The sequence below is a fragment of the Staurois parvus genome, unplaced genomic scaffold (genome assembly GCF_062004578.1).
Source record: "Staurois parvus isolate SC_StPar_1 unplaced genomic scaffold, SC_StPar_1.0 ptg000099l, whole genome shotgun sequence".
Classification (NCBI taxonomy): Eukaryota; Metazoa; Chordata; class Amphibia; order Anura; family Ranidae; genus Staurois; species Staurois parvus.
Window position 1 is genome coordinate 5,083,298 of NW_028317895.1, and position 14,525 is coordinate 5,097,822.

The following is a 14,525-nucleotide window of genomic DNA, read 5'->3' on the forward strand; positions in this document are numbered from 1 at the left end:
TGTGTGTGAATGGACACATGGAGCAGCAGTGCCCCCATAGCAAGCTGCTTGCTGCAGGGGCTCCTGACAGGAGGGAGGGGCCAGGAGAGCCTGCGGGGGACCCCAAAAGAGGAGGATCTGGGCTTCTCTTTGCAAAGCCACTGCACACAGTAGGTAAGTATAGACATGTTTGTTATTTCCACCCGCCAAAAAATTGAACCTTTAGAATCGCTTTAAGTATCTAATTTATAAACCTCAAGCTTTTAGAACTGGTTCACACTGCTGCGACTTGTCATGTGACTTGCAACACATAAAGCCACAAGACAAGTCAGAACACATTTATTTCAATTGCAACCATTCCAATCAGCGTGACTCAAGTTGCAGCGACTTAAAAAAAGATTCCTGCACTACTTTGATGCACCTTCAATGCGACTTAGATTGCCATGGACTCTAATGTCACATAGCAGTTGCACTGCAAAGTTGCACTGGAAATCGCATGGTAGTGTGAACCAAGCCTTAGCCTTTTCTTAGTGATTATTCAATTTGCTGATATTGAGTAGAGGTTTTAATAAGTGGCCTTCTTCAGTGTTGAGTTCTTTTTTTAAATTGGTTAATTTTTACATGCAGCAACACATAGTAAATCATCACAACCCGTCTTGTTGTAGTCTGAAATTAGCACTGGTTGCTTTAGGTTAGTGCACTTTAAAGACAATTTCATGTTTAGGGTTTCTTCACATGGTACTGTCTGTTCTGATCTGCAGGGTGTCTGTGAACAGAGCCCCTGATGAATTGAAGCTGAACAGTACAGATGTCACTTTTGTAATATCTGTCTATTCGTTTTTGCACTTCTGGACTACTTTAAATCCATCACACTTATGTCCAAAAGAATAGAAAAGGCCACCTTTTCTTTTTTTCAGACACTATCGGATGTTAAAGTGTTACTAAACCCAGGACCCTGCATTCACTATATCTAGCCTTCCACAGTACACAGCACATGGAAAGGCAATTATTTTAGTAAATATAAACTGCTAAATATCTTTTCTCATCAGCAGTTAGAGCAGTCTTGTAATTTCCATCAGTGTTTCAGCAGAGCACTGGTTAAAGCTTGTAGGAGGAGCTTTCTTTCTGTTCTAGGAGGATGTGGAACATCTGACCCTCTGTTTGGATAGTGCTGATTTGCCCTGTGCTGATCACATGCACCCTCCCAAGAAAAAAAAAAACAACTTCTCTAGCAATACACACCAAACTAAGCATGTGCATGTGACCATGAGTTCAGTCTGTATCAGGTGTGCATTTCAACAAGAGGAGGGGCAGAGAAGAAAGGATCAAACAGCCTTTTTACACAGTGGAGCAAATTAACCCCTTAGGTTCCACAGTGAGTATAACAAGCATGCTTTACTGCATATACACACAGATTTTACTGTTGTGGGTTTAATAACACTTTATCGAATGCAGGTCAGTTTACACCTGCCTGGCCATAGGCTAACATGCTAACATAGAGCTTCTGTTCAGATCCGGCTGAAAAACTTGCTGGTGGATCTGATCACATTTCCTTATTAAATGGGGACTTAGTAGAATTGCTCTTTAATAAATCCTCCTACCCCCTTAGTGCTGCCCTAAGTTATAATGCAATTAGCAAATGCTTTTGTTTCATTCATTTCATTCAGCTGACATCACATGATGCGATAGTAATGTGGGGCCCATAGGAAATTCAATTTTCAAATTTGTTTGATAACTTGGATTCAGAAAAATTAATCTGAATTTGTTCATTCGGATACACATGATGCAAGTCGATATTGTCCTATCCAAACATAAAAATAGTAAACTTGCAAACAAAAATAAAAAACAATAGAAAAAAGCAGCTGCAAGCACGCTAGGCAATATCTACCTACCACAAAACAAAACCACTAAAACAAACTGTGCTGCACTATACCAAAGTGTTTACTGCGCATATATAGAGTAGTGAAGTGTTAATTCAAAGAACTTGTAAAAAAAGAGACAAAATGGACACTTGTAAGTCAAAGTCCATTTATCAATTCCAATATTACAACAAAGGAACAAGATAAACTAGTGCATTCCACACCAGTGAAACAAGCCATCACCAAGGGTAGATTTGCAAAGACTTACCAAAGTCCCATGACCCCCTAAACAAATAGAAAGGTCATAAAATGCATTGGACTCTGGTAAGCCTTTGCAAATCTACTCTTGTATGGCTTGTATCACTGGTGTGGGATGCACTAAGTTATCTCGTTCTTTTCATGGAATACTGGAATTGATAAGTGGATATTGACCAATCGGCTCATGCCATTTCTTTTTGTGGGTTGGACTAGCGTCCCAAAATATCAAATCCTTCCGATTCAAATCTATCTGATTCAATACTATATAGAATATATAGCAATCTTCTGTAAAAACTGCTAAATTTTTTCAAATCCACTTGGACCACCAAATATACAAAACAAATGCAGAAGATACAAAATGAATTCTGAAAATGAATTGGTTCAACATAACGAATATGACGAAATTCTTCAATGAACGAATGCATTCGAAACTAAATGAAAATTTATGACGTAAATATGTCTGGTGGCTAGAGCCTCCCTCTGTGTCCTATATGATTATGCATGCACATGTGCATGTAGCAGAAACTGATTGGCTCAAAAAGCGGCCCATTCCTCTCTGACTCTCAAAATCTCAGAGTGTACAGGATATACAAAGAGGCTACTACCAAGATAGATTAAAGGATAAGTTCACCTTTAAGAAAACAAAAAACAAACAATAAATAGTCATTTTTTTGCAGGTAAAGCATGGTATCAGCAGATCACGGGTGTAATGTCCGGGTCTTGCAATGTGTCAGTACCAGGGGTGGACTGACCATTTGGAAACTCGGGCACTTCATATATGCCCACAGGTCAGCTTTAACCTTTGCTTATCCTTTAAAAGTGGCAATGCTCTTTAGTCCTCATGCACACTGGACGTTTTTACAGCTGCTGTTTTTGGCTTTTGATGTTTTTTTCTTCAGCCAGTAAACCCGCCAGCATGTTATCCTATGTGTCCATGCACACATAGACTGTAATCAACGTTTTTTGGCTGGAAAAAAAACAGAACTAGCGGGTTTCTAGAGGAGTTTTTTAGCTGTAAAAACGCTCTAACGCTGAAAAAGTGGCAAAACACGGTACAACGCGGTAAATCGTGGCAAACCAGCATTTTTGGACCTTTTATTTTACAAAAAAAACTCTGAAAACACAACTTGAAAAAACGTGGCTAAACGCTAATACAAAAACACTAAAAAACACGGAAAAACGTGACTTTACACAGCTAACATTACCAGCGTTATTAAAATGCCCCGTGTGCATGGAGCCTAAAAGAAATAGTGGGTAGATATCTTTGCTCAGAACTGGATGCAATTCACATAGCAGCCTTACCATGGCCTGAGTTTTCCTCTTCTGATACAAGTGTGGTGTACCATACGTGCATGAAGAAATGGGAAATGGCACAGCTCACCAATCTCTGTCAATACTGAAGGACACACAAAAGGATGTTAATGCACATACTTATTTTTTTAGTAACAAAATATTCACATAGAGTAATTATACCTCACCTAATCCACCTAAGCCAGGTTTGTGTTTTTCCCTCTCTCTGTGTCTCTGGAACAAAATAAATGTATGAAGAATTAGTCTGGTTAAACCATATAACCCCATATCAAAAAGACTGGTCAAACACTGGCTCACCCACAATGTTGTGCAGATATTTGAACTAAGCAGGATACCTCTTCATGTGGTACAGTAAAACATATATATATATATACAGGGGCGGACTGACAACTCATGGGTCCCCCGGGCAATAGGGGATCATGGGGCCACTATGTCCTTGCCCAAACTCAAAAAAGCCTATGAAAAAGGTACCAGGGACATCTCATGGGGCCCCCTACTGACTCCGGGCCCTCGGGCAGTGCCCAAGTTTCCAAATTGTCAGTCCGCCCCTGTATATATATATATATATATATATATATATATTGCAAAAAAAAATCCCAATACGAGCAAATGAATTGTTTTATGTGACAGTATAGAGTCTACAAATGGCGGTATATATATTGGATTTGTAGCCTCCCTAGCGGTCTGATTATGTCAGTACTGTATTTCTGTGCTCAAAGCGGTACATTTTTTTGCATGGAAATTTGTAGTTTTTTTTATTGTAGCCCTGTAATTTTTAGGAATAACTCACTGAAATCTGTCCGAACAAGTCTAGTAAACATCCCGGGTATGTTACAATTTGAAACACGAAATCATAAATTATAATTTAATAAATAATCATAAAATATAATAATAATACATTTAACCACTTGAGCTCCTGAGGATTTACCCCCCTTAATGACCAGGCCTCTTTTTGCTACTCGGCGCTGCACTAATTCAACTAATAATTGCGCGGTCGTGCAATGCTGCACCCAAACGAAATTTACGGCCTTTTTTTCACACAAATAGAGCTTTCTTTCGGTGTAATTTGATCACCTGTGCGCTTTTTATTTTTCACGCTATAAACAAAAAAAGGCAAAAATTTTGAAGAAAAACAATATTTTTTACTTTCTGCTATAAAAAATATATAGTAAACTCAAAGTTGGTTATAAATTTAGGCCAAAATGTATTATGCTCCATGTTTTTGGTAAAAAAAATCCCAATAAGTGCATATTGATTGCTTTGTGTGGAAGTTATAGCGTCTACAATCTATGGTATAAATACTGCAATTTACGCCATTTTTCTGCTATACAGCGCTGCGCTAGTTTACCGGACAATTGCGCGGTCATGCAATACGGTACATAAATGAAATTTACATCTTTTTTTTCCCCACAAATTGAGATTTCTTTTGGTGGTATTTGATCGCCTGTGCGGTTTTTATTTTTTGCGCTATGAAAAAAAAGGCTGACAATTTTGAGGAAAAAAAAACAATATTTTGGACTTTTTGCTATAAAACATGTCCAGTAAAAAAAAATGCAAAAATCAAATTTAGTCATAAATTTCTGCCAAAATGCATTCTGCGACATGTCTTTGCTAAAAAAAAAAACCCAATACGTGTAAATTAATTGGTTTACGTGAAAGTTATAGCATTTACAAATGGCGGGAAAGATACCGGGATTTTTAATTTTTATTTATACTAATAATGGCGCCGATCAGCGACATATAGCGGCAATCAGCGACATATGGCGACGACCAGCAACTTATGGCGGGACTGCAGGACTGCGGCGGACATTTTGACACTGAGGGGGGAACTGACTTGGGGTCACTGACATCCCCAGTGACACCAATACAGTGATCAGTGAAAAAAAACCACTGAAACTGTACTAATGTCACTGGGGAGGAAGGGGTTAACATTTTTAGAACTTGCTGTGTAAGGGGAGTGTTTTACTAGGGGGCGGGGGTGTGTACTGGACGGGGGGAGGGAGGGGGGAGCTGATCGAGGGAGAGAAACTCTTCTCTCCCACTGCAGCTTGTCGGCGAACTGTCACAGAGCAGGCTGTGTGTAAACAATGCAGCCCTGCTCTGTGTCAGTGATTACCGCTCATCGCGGGAAAACGGCCGGTGAAAACCGGCCGTGACCCAGCGGCGGAGACCCGCTGCTGACACCCGCGGGACAGGCAGGGCGGGCGCGCGCCTCGCGCGCGCCCCTTACCTGTTTTGAAGGCAGCCGTTTTAAAACGTGCTTTTGCCTACGAGCGCCGCCCTGCCACCGTTTATATGCGGTGGCTGGGCAGCATGTGGTTAATTCAATAATATAATCAAACCAAAACCACTGAAATTTGAAATATAGCGCCAAGTTCGCACATCACTGAGCAAAGTCGCAAAATCGTTTTCAGTGTCTGATGACGAATTTCCCCACAAATCATTATCACTCAATTCTGCAAGTGGTTCTAATTTACTACCGCTGTTCTCTAGCTGGTCTAAAACCACTTTTGACCTAAAGGGACGCTTTTTGGACACCATGGACGTTTCTCAGTTTCCAGACAGAAAGAACAGTAAAAATGCAGGCAGGGCACAGGACAAAGCACTAGGGACAAAATGTATGTGAAATGCTTTGATACAGTAATGTTTTACTATGTGATTTTAGTGTATTTAGTGAACGTCACTTTTTGACATTTGTAAATTTCCCGCCAGTTCCATCCCCGTACGTCCCGACGTCGCAGGGAACGGAACCCGGAAGACAGATGCTGGCATGGCCGGAGGACATTGCCGGGGACACTGCAGGGGGGACATCGCAGGAGCGCAGGACAAGGTAAGTGAAGAAGAGATCCCAGAGCAACGCTGCAAGGTATTCCTGAGTGTAGTTCGGGGTTACCGCTTGTGGTGCTGAAACTTTACCCCGAGCTACACTCGGGAATACCTCCAGGGAGGTTAATTAATTAATTATTCAATTAATTTATTTTATACTAGTCATGGTGGCGATCAGCGACTTATAGCGGGACTGCGGCGGGCATTCTGACATGGGAGGGGGGAACTGACTAACTGCCACTGACATCCCCAATGACACTATTACAGTGATCAGTGCTAATAAAAAACACTGACACTGCACTAGTGGCACTTTTTGACAGGTAAATTTAGTTGTCACTCTGTAGGGAGAGTTGCTGTAATTCTTGCTAGGTAAAGCTGTAGTTAGTTCACCTTTTCTTAGTGAGCTGTGATCAGGGGCGGACTGATAACTCATGGGGCCTCTGGCAATAGGGGACCATGGGGCCCCTGTGTCCTTGCCCACACTCAAAGCACACCCAAAAAAGCCTGTAAAAGGTACCAGGGGCATTTCATGGGGCCCCTTACTGACCCCGGGCCCTCGGGCAGTGCCCGAGTGCTCAAACGGTCAGTCCGCCCCTGGCTGTGATCATTTAGTTAGGTCTGCTCTGTATGCTGAGGTGCAGATAGTCTGCCTATAGCTTCCTCTGTATCCAGGAGACTGCAGAAGTTTCTGGATGATAGGTATGGAGCTATGCAGATGGAAGCATGAATACTGATACAACCTCAGCCTATCCCAGAGAGAGGGGCTCTAAAGCATGCTAGGTAACTGTATATATTCAGTGAGCACATGGGGCGCTGGGACTTTCCTGGCTAGGATTATCCAAGCTTCGCCCTCCCAGACAGTTGCTGCCGTAGTCCTCATGTGGGCTACCTGAGAGCCTGAATTGCTGATACCCGGGTTCTGCTATGCTGACTGAGGGCCTGTCTCCTGAACATCTGTTCTGGTATTACAGAGGAAGGTGTTCAGTTACTTTGTGAGTACAGACATCCCTAAGGATTTTAGAGACTTTGTGTTCTTTACCCCCCCCCCCCCCCCTCTGGTGCTAGGATATCAACTGCGGGTTTAGCAAAGGGGAAGAACTTTGTCCATCTGTCCACTACTACCTAACCACTTCAATATCGGGAACTTATACCCCCTTCCTGCCCAGGGCAATTTTCAGCTTTCAGCGCTGTCACACTTTGAATGACAATTGTGCGGTCATACAACACTGTACCCATATGAAATGTTTATCATTTTTTTCACACAAATAGAGCTTTCTTTTGGTGGTATTTAATCACCACTGAGTTTTTTATTTTTTGCTAAACAAAACTAAAAACACTTGAAACTTTTGAAAAAAATGCACTTTTCTTTGTTTCTGTTATAAAATGTTGCAAATAAATAACATTTCTTCATAAATTTAGGTCAAAATGTATTTTGCTACATTTCTTTGGTGAAAATAATAATAATTGAATTTATATATTTTTTCAAATGTTTCTATTATTTTTTTTTATTACATTTTTTCTTTTTTTTTACTATTTTATTTTTCAGCGCACTGTGACCAAAGCAATACGTTACCATAATAATATTGAACTACTCTGGGCAAGTGAACAGTATTTTTTTTTTTTTAACACATTATGATTGCTAATACCAATGTATTTAATTGATATTTGCAATCATTGTTACTGAATGAAACTGATTCATTCAGTCTTTTGTTGTGATTAGCTGTGATTGGGCAAAGCTGATCACATTATTATTATACAGGATTTATATAGCGCCAACAGTTTGCTCAGTGCTTTACAATATAACGGGAGACAATACAGCAACAATACAGTTCAATACAAGAGGGATAGGAGGGCCCTGCTCCTTGGAGCTTACAATCTACATGATACAGATGGGCTGTGATTGGCCCTGTCTGTATCATGTGACTGCCTTGACCAGTCACAGCTAACAACATAATTGTATACAATGGATGGCATGACAGGAAGCCATCCTTTGTATATAATTGACATGTTATCTGTTGTGATTGGTCACAGCGGTCACATGACACTGGCAACGGGCCGGTGTAGTGATATGTCATTGGCTGTCTCCCGTGGACACAGCCGGTGACACAGCGTGCCGCTGCGCAACCCTGCAGCTGCGTGAGTGGCTTTTTTTGACAGGACGTCAGATGACGCCCAGTTACAATGGTGAGTGTCCTGCCCGGTCGTCAATCTGCTATAGGCCAGGTGGAAAGGTGTTAAAGGAATACTGCTCCGGGGCTCTACAGAAGTTACTGCTGTTACTGCTACTACTTAATGCTACTACTTAAAGCTGAAGTCAACTGTTTGATTCAAGCAAGGAATCCAATATAGCTTGTTCTGAAGATTAGACCTTGATGCACATAGTTCCTAATTTGGAGTCTCCCAATTATCTCCCTTATCCCCATCCCAATTCTTCAAAATAAAAACAACAAAAACAACGCCCCTAGACTGATTACACTGTTCAACAAATTTTTATTTTTTGCCAGTTTTGGAAACAAAAGGATCCATTTCTTAATGAATTTCACATTCTGAGTTCAAATATAACAATGAAATTTGTCAATTGGCTCTAGTTTTTCTGTAAACGGAAAGTTTTCTACTATAGGCGTAATGACTACATAATGCACAATAATTATATAGATAGATGTCTTTCCACAAATATAAAGCAAGTGATATTGACTACATAACAAAGCCTAAATGGCATAATATATTGCATAGGATTACCAAGAAAAATTATAGCCATAAGCTAAGTTGAATCATTTTAATACTTAGGATTCTCACTAGTTTTGTCTTCAGTTTGTGTCGGTTTTGCTTCTCTTGGCTTTTCTCTTGTATTCGAGGAAAGGGCTATCTCTTACAACTGCACGTGACTACACGCTTCAGGTTCTTCCTCACTTGACTCAACCACGAAGGATTCTGGTGCTTTAGGAATTGGTAGCCCCTCTCCATGAGGAACTGGACGTATTGCCGATAGAATATTTGGATAGTGCACAGATACCTTTTTCTTCTTATTTAGCCCTTTTACAATTGGGGGCACCATACAAAAGTAACAATTACTAACATGATCTGTTGGCTCTCTCCAAATCATTGGCACAGCGAAAGGCATAGATGCCTTTTTTCCATTCAACCATTGCTCCAGTGCCGTCCCACAAGAATTGCAGCATATATGTGGTGCCCAGCTCTTGTCCTGGTCTCCTATCTTGCAGCCAAAATACAAGTTGTAGGCTTTCTTAATCATTCCTGTTATCCTCCTTTTTTGTGAGATAAAAGTTATTTCACCGCAGATATAGCAGAAATTATCTGCTTTATTCACACAAGTTCGAGGCATTACTGAGTAGCCTATATAAGCATAAAACGAAATGTAAAGACGCTGTCGAACTACAATCAGCTACAGATACTGCAGCTTTAATGCAGTGAAGTGATGCAATTAAAGGCTAATATTGCATCATCTCAGTATACATGCAATTTTCTATTGGTCACCAGTATCAATTGCGCAATATGCAGCTGAAGTTGCATCATAATTTTGAATGGCTTACGTCATTAGATGGGTGAATATATCATGGAAACTAGAGCCAATCAACATTTTTTAGGGTCATTTTCGTTTTCAGCACCCCAAAATTATGTAAGATTAGCTAATTTTATGCCCAAAACTTTTTACCTGTTGAACAGTATTATTGGATAAATGAGTGAATGAGCCTATGTACTTGGCTGCGGGGCAAAGCATTTGGGGAGAACCTGGACAGTATTTCTGTGGCTCCTACAGATGTAGTGCTACAGGTACAATTCATGATGGGAGTTGCAGTATGAAAGTAGCAGTTACTGTATGTATGATTCTTCATTGTTGCAATTTTTAAAAGCAGCTGAGCCTCAAACGAATCCTGAGAGGCAATTATCTAACAATAAAAACAAGCAATTAGAATATTTTTTTTTATATATGTTATAACCATTTCAACTATTTCCTTTGTGTTTTATTGTGGCCTGGAGTTCAACTTTAAATGTACAGGAATAAAATTTAAAGAAAAAGAAAGTTTAAGTGAAAGTGATAGAAAAAGAAAGTATAAGTATTAAGTGAAAAAACCTGTATTGTAACTTGGAAATGTTGTGTATTTACTGTAAATCACACTTGCCTGTACCACATTACTACATAGACAGGGGTATAAGTACAGATCATGCAGCCTGATAGCAACATATTCATGGGTCCCCTGCTGACCTCCCTACTGTCATGGATCTTAACATAAAGCATGTCTAAATCAAGGACAGGTAGCAGGGAAGTTGTCAGCAAAGTCAGCACATTACTCAGTGCTGTGGACAAAAGTTGTCAAGGAAGAGGGGGGGCATAATTGCAGATTTGCATTCATTTTCCAGCTAATTACACTGACCTTAGTAGTTTACCAGTCGCTTTCAGCAACTCAGATTAGGGCCTTAGTGTAAAATTCCAAGCCCTCTCACTCCTTCCTTTGAAGTTGACTGATTCACACACGTGTGGTGTGGATTGCAGCTCAGGTTTCACAATGAATTGGCACAGTAGTTGTTTAGTGGTTCATAACAAGTTCAGATCAGCATTTTATCCTGTTCACACAGGCTTAGAAATGGTTCCCATAGAAGTCAATAGCCTGGAATCCTAACCTGAACTGGACTGCACTGCTCAGAAATCGTACATGGCTCTTTTTCAATTCGCACTGAACCCACACTGCCAGTGCACTGGACATATGTAAACAGGCACCATAGGAAGCAATGTAATTTCACATGTCATGCAGATTGGATGCGGTTCAAACATGTGAACCGGCACTGTTAGTACTCTTGTACACAATTACTCTACAATACAAACTTCAATATGTAAACCCATTTCCTATTCCTGATATGTATCATGTACTTGTATGAAAAAGTATCCTGTTCCCTTTGTATTACTTTTTTGTGTGTAAAATCCCTGGTGTTTCTGCCAGTCCCTCTGCTTTCCTATTGAAAACTGACCACACTATGTAGGAGAGCACAGCATGGTCAGTTCTCAATCTGTGGTGGGAACTGAGTGTGCTCTCCAATGATCAGACTTCTACTGACACCCCTCCTCCAAAGCAGTAGTGTATTTAGGTTTTGTGCTGCCCTAGGCAACACAAAAATCGGCGCCCCCCAACAGAGAGAGCCCGATATTGACTAACAACACCCCTGCCTCCAACCCAAGAGAGTCTTCCACTACCACTGCCCCCCATACACCAGCCACCATCCCCCATGGCGAGAGATAGAAAGATACTCACCTTCACAGCTCTGGACATCCCCGGGAACGAGAGTTGGGCTGTGCATACACCATCATGAAACCCGCAGCCCCTCTCAGAACCCACCAGGTCCCCATGCCATGTGTGTCCTTTCTTCTTTCCCTTCTTCTGAGGGGCAGTGCTGCCCTCCCTGAAAAATGCCACCCTAGGCAAATGCCTTGTTTGCCTTGTGGTAAATACACCCCTGCTCCAAAGGTGTGTGGAAATCTTTTGTGAATCTTTAGGACTGCTTCGGCAAAAAAAAACATTCATGATCTGCTTCTGAGTGCAATGCAAAGGTTAATCCCCAGAAAACGACTTCACAGACTTGATAAATGTGTTTGTTTACTTTACTATACTATTACTGACTCATCTTAGTGTCAATGTACACATAGACTGTAATCAATGTTTTTTGGCCAGGACATTTTTTGTTTGAAAAAAAAACCCAGGACTAGTGGGTTTCTAGAGGAGTTTTTTAGCTGTAAAAATGCTCTAATGCTGCAAAACACTGAAAAACGAGGTAAACCACCGAAAACTGGCTTTTCCGGAATTTTTTTTACAAAAAATGGTAAAAAAAAAACGCTAAGCAGCGCAATCACGGAAAAACGCAGCTAAACGCTAATGAAAAAACGTTAAAGAAAGCAGAAAAATGCACGTTTTTAACTTGACTTTACATAGCTAACGTTACCAGCGTTATACCCCGTGTGCACGAGGACTTAACATTCTGTTACACTGCAATGTATTTTATTTTATTATTGCACTGACTGCAGTTCTGATTATTTTAAGATTTTTAAGATTAAAAAAGACTCCTTTAATACTTAAAGATGTATTTTTGTTCACAATAAATACCATTGATTGGTTATGAAGTTTAAACTGTACTGAAATGTAGAAGTAGTTCTTAAGTATAGTAGTTCTTTACTTCCTTTATTTATGTGCCTGGCAGTACTAGGGCCGTTGGTTCAAGTCCCAACCATGACACTACCTGCCTGGAGTTTGCATGTTCTCCCTGTGCCTGTGTGGGTTTCCTCAGGGTACTCCGGTTTCCTCCCACACTCCAATAGGTTAACTGGATCCTGTCTAAATTGGTGCTAGTATGTGTATGTATGTGAGTTAGTAACCTTAGATTATAAGCCCCTTGAGGGTTAGGGACTGATGTGACTGTAATATATGTATGTGAAGTGCTGCATAAATTGAAGGCGCTATATAAGTACTTGAAATAAATAATAATAATATATCTTTTATTCAAAAATCCTTTGCAGAGTACATAAAACCATTCACATCAATCCCTTCTGAAGCAACTTAAAATCTACTGTGCCTAAAACAAGTACAGACAAATACACACAATCTAGGGCCAGTTTTGATCACACCCCAATTAACCTAAAATTTCACACCCCTAATTACCCATATTTTAGTATTTTTTTTTAGTTCAAGCAGGATTCTGACAAACTTAGCAAGTTCATATCATTAACATCTAACAGATCTGCAGTTCTACATCTCCAGTCCACATCCTACAAAATATCTGATAATGTAGTTACTAATTGTCAACAAAACTATACCTAACAGCGACTTAGTTTGGAAATTTCCAATGTGGTTTATATAGAGTTCACAAACCACAAAAACTGCAAAATTACCCAAAAGGTCTTTTAACATGTCAGGATTCATACAAAGTTGTTTGGTAATGATGTGACTCAGTATACGTTCTCCCCAGGCAAACTGGTATAGATCAGTCTTTAACATTTTGAAAATCCAAAAACAACATATAGTAACACTTCATGAAAAACAAATACACACATTTGGAGCTGGAGATAAAAGGTACTTACTGGTTTAGCCTGAGTGATGACAAGAAGAACAAGCACGAAGGCTAAAAAGAGAAGCTTCATGACGACCACACAGCAAGTCACTAAGCTCAAATGGAAGAGGCAAAGGTTAAAAAGTTTTCAGTACACCTGGATTGCACAGTAGCAAAAAGGGGCATTCACCTTTTATCTCTGAACCACACAGCATGCATATGCCAAGGACAAATTTTAAGCTCCAGCTCCAACCCGCAGTCATGAACCATACTGGCATTATGATTTACTTTAAAAGGAGGTTGCTGCTTTAAAGTGGACCTCAAGGCAAAACCTTTTTTTTCCCTAATTATGCAGTAGAGGACATGGGCTTGGCTTCAATTCAAAGAATATGCATGCATCATACATACTAGGGGGGTACAACTGGGGCAATCAATGGTGAAGGATCTGGGAGTTCTGGTAGATCACAAGCTTAATAATGGCATGCAATGCCAAGCTGCGGTTTCTAAAGCGAGCAAAATCCTCTCTTGTAATAAAAGAGGTATAGACTCCAGAGAGATATCATTTTACCCCTGTACAAATCATTAGTAACACCTCATCTGGAATATGCAGTTCAGTTTTGGGCATCAATTCACAAAAAGAACATTGGAGAACTGGAGAAAGTACAGAGAAGGGCACCCAAACTGATAAGAAGACTGGAGGAGCTCAGCTATGAGGAAAGATTAGAGGAATTTAATTTATTCTTTCTTGAGAAGAGGAAATTAAGGGGGGATATGATCAACATGTATAAATACATCAGTGGTTCATATAGTGAACTCGGTGTAGAGTTATTCACCCTGAGGTCATCACAGAGGACGGGGGCACTCTTTACATCTGGAGGAAAAGAAATTTAATCTCCAAACATGGAAAGGTTTCTTCACAGTAAGAGCTGTGAAAATGAGGAATAGACTCCCTCAAGAGTTGGTTCTGGCCAGCTCAGTGGATTGCTTTAAAAAAGGCCTGGATTCTTTCTTAGATACACAGAATATAACTGGATACTAACATTTCTAGGTAACGTTGATCCAGGGAATATCCGATTGCCTCTCGGGGGATCAAGAAGGAATTTTTTTCCCTGCAGGAGCAAATTGGATCATGCTTTGCTGCGTTTTTTTGCATTCCTCTGGATCTTTGGATTTTTTTAATGGTTGAACTGGATGGACTTTTGTCTTTTTTCAGCCAGACTAACTATGTAACTACATAAA

General features: G+C 40.3%; 1 protein-coding gene across 1 annotated transcript in view; it reads right to left on the reverse strand.

Annotated features, from left to right (window-relative positions):
- Positions 1-13,407, reverse strand: part of F12 (coagulation factor XII) — a 61,295-nt gene extending 47,888 nt beyond the window's left edge. The window contains exons 1-3 of the mRNA XM_089671126.1: positions 13,318-13,407; positions 3,575-3,620; positions 3,399-3,492 (exon numbers count right to left, since the gene is read on the reverse strand). Coding sequence (XP_089527252.1) covers positions 3,399-3,492; positions 3,575-3,620; positions 13,318-13,377 — 200 coding nt within the window. The 5' untranslated portion in view covers positions 13,378-13,407. The remainder of the gene's footprint in view (positions 1-3,398; positions 3,493-3,574; positions 3,621-13,317) is intronic.
- Between the last annotated feature and the right edge of the window lie 1,118 nt (positions 13,408-14,525).